Source organism: Apis dorsata, unplaced genomic scaffold (assembly GCF_000469605.1).
Source record: "Apis dorsata unplaced genomic scaffold, Apis dorsata 1.3 scaffold_41, whole genome shotgun sequence".
Taxonomy (NCBI): domain Eukaryota; kingdom Metazoa; phylum Arthropoda; class Insecta; order Hymenoptera; family Apidae; genus Apis; species Apis dorsata.
The window spans coordinates 67,497-74,717 of NW_006263343.1; the positions used below are offsets into that span (position 1 = coordinate 67,497).

Genomic DNA, 7,221 nt, shown 5'->3' on the forward strand with positions numbered 1-7,221 from the left:
GAACTTCTAATATATTCTAATATATAATTTAATTAATGGCAATATTTTCATATTGCAATTAACGAAGAGAGAATTTGTTAAACAATATTTTTTATAGCTGATAATTTCTTATTCTTTTTATAATTATTTAATATAATAATTTATGAATAATTTTATAATTTAATTAATAAAATGATATCGAATAAAATTTTTCTATATAAAAATTAATAAAATTAGAAATATTACTTTTAATATTACCTTTTTAAATTAAAATTTAAAATATTTTTTTAAAATTTACCAGAATGTCTGATTGATCGAGTTTGCCAATGAGATCGGCAAAAGAATTCCTATCGGCGAAGAGCCAAACTCCAACTGCTAATGCAGCACCTCCTGCTACCTATAAATGAACAAATAATTTAAATGTAAATAAACTTATTTATTTACAAAAATTTAAAAATTATTATTACATAAAAATATGAAGTTAAGATTAAATTAAAAATTAAAGATTAAATTATTTTCTATTGATTATATATTATTAAATGATTATCTTATATAAAGCGTGTCATAATATATTCAAATTTTTTATCTAATATTTTCATTATAATATAATAAATACTATTCAATACAATAAACAATTATTAAAACAAATCTTATAAAAATATTTTATAGAATTTTATACTTTAATAATAATGAAAATTAATTTATGTATATTAATATAATCCTTTCTTTATACTTACGAAGAAAACGAAATTGAAGAAACATAGAAAATACTTGGCACACTGTGAAGCACAGCCCATTTTGGCTTGTTCACTGAAATATCTGCAACTAAACAAAGTAAATATTGTTCAATACTTCCGTATAAACAATATTATAATATATTCTATTTTAGTAATAATTTATAGAATTTCGTTGTTTATGATAAATTGTTAAATTGTTTTTTTTATGCATATCACTTAAAATATTTTCTACGATAACAAAAATTTCTACTTAACAAAAATTTAGTATAAAATTAAATATATATATATAAAAATTAAATCTCACTTTAAGAAAAATAAATTTTTCACAAAAATTTTTACATTTTATTTTAACTATCCATACGTTTTACAATTTTATTCTTAATATTATAATTATTAGAATTAAATATGATGGGATTATATAAACTGGTATTTAATTATAAATCTAAATCAAGAATTAATTAAAATTAATTAAAATTTCAATAATCTATTTTAAAAAAAAACAAAAACTTGTATTATTTAGAACATCTTTATGCAATGTTCCAGTTTCTCAATTAAGACGTATTTCTCGTTGAAATCATCGTAGGCGGGAAACAAAGAGCTGCGAAAATTAGTCGAATTAAACCGAATTCTTGTTAATTAAGAATATGTCCTTCTATTCATAGTCGAATATATCATCTATCAAAAGATATTTTAATACGTTTAAAATTATTTGCAATTATTTACGAGTTCGCCAACTTCGATATCAGATCTCGTAAGAAAAAAATTATACAATAATTTCGGTATAATTTAAATAAAATATAAATCTTAATAAAATATAAATGTAAATATAAAGAAAAATATACGTATCATTTTGCAAAATTACAAAGATATAGAGAAAAGTATGCAAGAAGGAAATGAAAGTGATATATATAACAGCAGGAAAAGAAGAAAGAAATACATGTAGAAAAAACAAATGCGTACTTTCATATAAATAATAGTCTATATATATATATATATATATATATATATATATATATATATATATATATATATATATATATATATATATATATATATGTAATTGCAAGAACAAGTGATGTAATATTATTAATAACAAAATGTGTATTGCATGAAAAAGTTTTGATTTTAAGTAAATAATTTTACGTATTAATATCATAATATCATAATATCTATTATTATTATTAATATCCATTAATTTAAATAAAGACATCATATAATACAAATATATAATGATTCATTTTAATTTAATATAAGTTGAAATTATATTTTGAAGAAATTCGAATATCAATTTATATTTATATTATTTAATTTTTAACCATACTAAAAAAATTAAAAAAAATTATTAGTTCTATTATTAAAAATTAAAAATATCATCAAATTGATATCATAAAATTAATATATTTTTACTTTTAAATAAATGAAATAACATTTCATGCCATATATTATATGTAAGATCAAAATATTTCTGAATAACATTCAATAATTTGATGATAAAAACAGTTAGAACACAAATATTAACGCATATAGTTGTATTTATTTTCTAGATAAATAGAAACGGATCTTGAACATCTGAGATTTATGACCTTGAAGATTGTCTTTTATTCGATGTAACAATTGACAATCCGGTTTCTTCCTCTGTTAACATTTCATAATTCGTCCTCATATTAACGATATATCACCACTATATAATTTTTATATTACATTTCAAGTGTATCACATAAAATATGAACTTGCAATGATACAATGAAACACATTGTGATTCATCGAAAAAATTCATTGCTGGTAATTCCTCTTGCTTTATATATTTATAATATCTACTTTATTATTAATCCTTTATTTATTTTAAAAATTCACTCGAAATTTCAAAATTTGAAACTTCTAAAAAATTTGAAAAATTTCTACTTTCATTATTTTTCTGATTCGAAACATATGTAAAATAAGTATTAAGAATTTCGAGAATTTCGAGAATTTCGAGAGATTCGAGATTCAAAAGTTTCGAGATTTCACGAAATTTTCGATTCGACTTTTGCGAATTTAAAAATCAGGTTTCAATCCATATTTGGTAACAGTATTTTACGTGACAAGATATTTCAGAATTAAAAATATGAAATTTCTTTTCCGCCAAATGTTATATGCTCGACTGGTAATATTAACAGCTATTTGTTCGGCATTTAATCCGTTTAATTTTAGCGGTTCAACGAGTTTGACAACTTTCAATGATGACGTAACAACATACCCGTAAACGTATCGTATCCTCGTTGCATAATACAAGCAAATATGCAAGCTAAGAATGCACTTGCACGAGAAATTCGTCAATGAAGCAATCATAATGATTTATTCTAATAAATCCAATATGTTTTTTTAAATGCAACTTTCCTTATATATAAAGCAAATGTGTATAAGGTATATTATTTGAATAAGTAATTCTTAACTTTAATATTGCACTACAATCTTGAAGATTTGTTTTCAGTGACTAAGGAATAACAAGGAAAAATAGAACTCTGAGTCATTTTCGACATTTATTGCGTTTCAATTAAATGGAAAATAAATATTTCTTTTACATTTAATCAGAAATAAAATGGAAAAACAGTATTCATTAAGTGGAAACAGGGTTTAGACATTAAATAAGATAAAATTTATTTATAAAAATATTTAATATTTCTAATATTTGTTTTAATTTGTTTTTAATTTTCCGCAATTTTATTCTTTAACTTTATTCATCACAACATGAAAAAAAAAGATATGATGATATTAAAATATATATTATCTTCACGTTAAATATTATAAAAATTATAAAAATTATTAATAAATTGTGTACATATATAGAAATATAAAATATTATTAAAATAAATATAAGAAATACAATGAATATGAATTGATCACTGCTACATACAGCTGCAAATGCAACAAGCATAAAAAAGACTTGCAAGTTGCAGACTGCAACCTTCTTGTAACCAAGCAATTGGCAAGGTAAATTCTCGTTCAAAGGACAATGACACGTAGAAAATTAGGTCACCAGACTTGATCATACCCGGTCAACAGGTCGCTTTTCTTTTCCCTTAATCGTTACTTTCTGCTTTATTCTTGTTGGATTTGCAATACGAACGTATTAATATCTTTCACTTATTTCTTATTTTTTTTTTATTATATTATTAAGAGATAATTATGGTAATATAATATGATTAAGTTCATTGTTTAATATTTTTTAAAATTTTATTCTCTTCTCATAAAAATAAAATCGTATAAGATAGTTAAATCATCGAGATAAATAAGTGATTTATAAAAAATAAAATTCCAGCAAGTTATTTTAAAAATTATATATATATTAAAAAGAAGAAAAAAGAATATATAAAAAGAAACGAAGATTCAAGTTTTCTCATAATGATATAATTTTCTATGAATTTACTCCTACGTAGAATATTCAAATAGATGGTACGTCACATGAATATTACGTGAACATAATCCATCATTAACACCATTAATTATGTAAAATTCTCTCTTTTGTACGAGTTTCATGAGAAATAGGCAAGAATGCGTTTACGAATGTGTATTAAGTACAACGTGTATCATTGTAAATAGAGATGATTGAGATGATTGATTTAAAATCTATTTTTATTAATTTGATTTTATATATTTTATACTTTTCTTTTTTATTAGAAGATATTTTTTTATAATTGTTTAACATATATACAGATGTTAATATTCAAATAATAAAACAGTTACGTAATTTTTATAATTAATTTTATATATTATATTATAATGTATTACTAGGGTATAAAATCTATTCAATAATTAAAAAATCTAATTCCTATATAAAATTTTTAATTTTACATTTTAATAAAATAACATTATATTTAATAAAATAATTTTGTTTACATTATAAAATAATAAAATAAATTTTATTAATATAAAGAAAATAGTATAATTTATTATTCTATAAATCGAGTCAAAATTACAAGATAATAATTAATTTTTTCTTTCGTGTACGTTACAGATACAAATATTAATTATACAACGATATATTTAATTTGTTTCTTTCAAACAAATAATACAATACAAAATATCTTAAGATATTACAACTTCTACCTGGAATTACGATTTTTGAAATTATTTAAAATTATTTGAAATTTTCTTCACCTCTGTATTCGGTGTAATTGTATTAATTATTCCAATTATAATACGAATAATAATAATTGTACAATCATGAACGAATTAACCGTGAGAAATATTAATTCATCGTTTCGATCGCAACGGGGGACGAAACTATCGCAGCAAAAGGGAGAGGAAATCAGCTGAGCAGCTCACGAAATAATCAGGAAGCTATTAGACCGAGTTACATCGCGGTCCCGTTGCAAGTGTCCGCTTTAGCTTTCCTATCACTGTGCTCTAGCTGGTAACGTAATACCAACTTTTATTATTCACAATTTCTCATCGATTGATTGATCGAATGATTCAAATTTTTTGTTTCAAGATATAGCATTTCATATTTAACGCTAAAATTCATATGAGAAATGAAAAATTATTTGATATATAGTATATTGATAAAATTTATTGAGGCACTACATTGCATTGTTTCTTAATCATTTTTGAATTACGTGAATTGAATCAAGAAACATAAAAAAAATCAACAATATTTTTGAAACGAATAGCAACTGATTTTAAGTAAATCTTTTCTAAAGATTACAAATTAACTTTTATTTGTTGCGCCATGGAATATCCTCAGTCATATATATATTTATTTATTATATTACTAATATTTGAATTTTAAATGCCTTTAAATCTACATCTTATAATTAGATATAAGATTAAAATGTATAAATGAACGTTATTAATACGAAAAAGATAAAATTATCTAAATATATACTTATTTACTTAATACTATATACAATAATCATTAAGGATTTTGTATCATTTTAAATAGAAATATAAGATATACATATATCATTTTTTAAAATCGTATACTCATAAAATGGAAAATTTAAAATAAAACATTTTCATAAATAGAATAATCTACTATTTTCTACCATTTAAAGTTTAAGCAACTTCTAAAAGAGAAACTCGTCAAGTTTTGTTGACTTAACGGTATTGATTCCAGGTCATGTTCAGTTAATGAAAGTGTATATTGTATAGACATTGTATATTATATAGAATAAGTAAAAATATTTTCTTTTTTGTATTAATCTCTTATTTTTAAAAACTTGATAAAAATTTTCGTAATAAAATAAATGGAATTTTGCTAAGTGAATTTAAAAATTCTAAGTCATCTAATAATCCCTAATTAATGTAAAATTAAAAAATTTAAAAAAAAATTTATAATCTATAATTTGTAATTTGTGAATTTAATATAATTTTATTTATATTATTTATAATAATATTTTAATTATAATATTTTATTATTAATTAGAAATTTTTCTATATTTTTTTCTATTAATTAAATTTTTTATTGCAAAAAAAACTTCATAAATAGATGAGTCAAATCGACCATCATTGTTTCTTTATGATAAGAATTGTGATATCACAGATTTAAGATAATTTTTTATTAGAGAGTTTTGAAATTTTTTACTAAAAAAATTGATACAATTTTTTTAGTTAGTTTAATTTTATCCTTATTTATGATTTCAGTTTGAAGGATTTATTGAGATTACTTATATACATATAGTGTTATATTTTATGGACATTTCTTGAAATGCGATATATTTGTGCATTTTGTAAGATCAAACAAAATTACTCTTTATATATATGTGATATATTTTCATTCAAATTAATTTGAACACGTAACTTAAGAAGGGCATTGACATCATAAAGTGCATGCCATGTGTCGTCATGGATACGCAATTCATCACAAAAATAGATTTTTCTTTTTATTATTCATTCCTTATCATTTGTATCGAATATTCACTATGCGTAAAAATTTTCGAAAACTTTAATTTATGATGTATATATACACACTTAAGAGAATATTTTTCGCAAGTGTGACTTGAGAATGACTGTCCGATAGTAACTTTCACTGTCCAACATCATTTAACCGTTGGATTACAATTACTCTCAATGCAATATCCATTTATAAAAAATGCTCTCGAGAATTTCACTCTTAAACATATTTGTATCTTCATATAAAATTTTCTTTAATGATTGATCATCCGAGTTCAAGATAGATCGTAGAATAATATGATAATCCATGTTGGTAAATTTAAACTTAATTTTTTTTATTTAATATTAGTCGAATTATTGCTGAATTATTGAATCAACTGGTCTAAAAATTATCTAGCATCAAGAAAGATTAAATATCTTATTACATATATAGAACTGTATGTTAGAACTTTTTATTGTAATCAAGACAAGAGAGGGGAGTACAAAATATTAATATATTCATGTTATGTAACATTTTATGAATCGAAAAATTTTAAATTCATAAGAATTTATTCTCTTTTCAATTTTACTATATAAAAAAAAAAAAAAAAAAGAAATGAAAAAAACAAATAGTCGTAATTCAATATTCAGGAAC

General features: G+C 21.5%; 1 protein-coding gene across 2 annotated transcripts in view; it reads right to left on the minus strand.

Annotated features, from left to right (window-relative positions):
• The window catches only part of LOC102672184 (tetraspanin-1-like), a 12,237-nt gene that overhangs the window by 2,830 nt on the left and 2,186 nt on the right, over nt 1-7,221 (minus strand). For both annotated transcript variants that reach the window (XM_006608595.2, XM_006608593.2), the window contains exons 2-3: nt 717-804; nt 278-376 (exon numbers count right to left, since the gene is read on the minus strand). In XM_006608595.2, coding sequence (XP_006608658.1) covers nt 278-376; nt 717-776 — 159 coding nt within the window. In that variant the 5' untranslated portion in view covers nt 777-804. The remainder of the gene's footprint in view (nt 1-277; nt 377-716; nt 805-7,221) is intronic.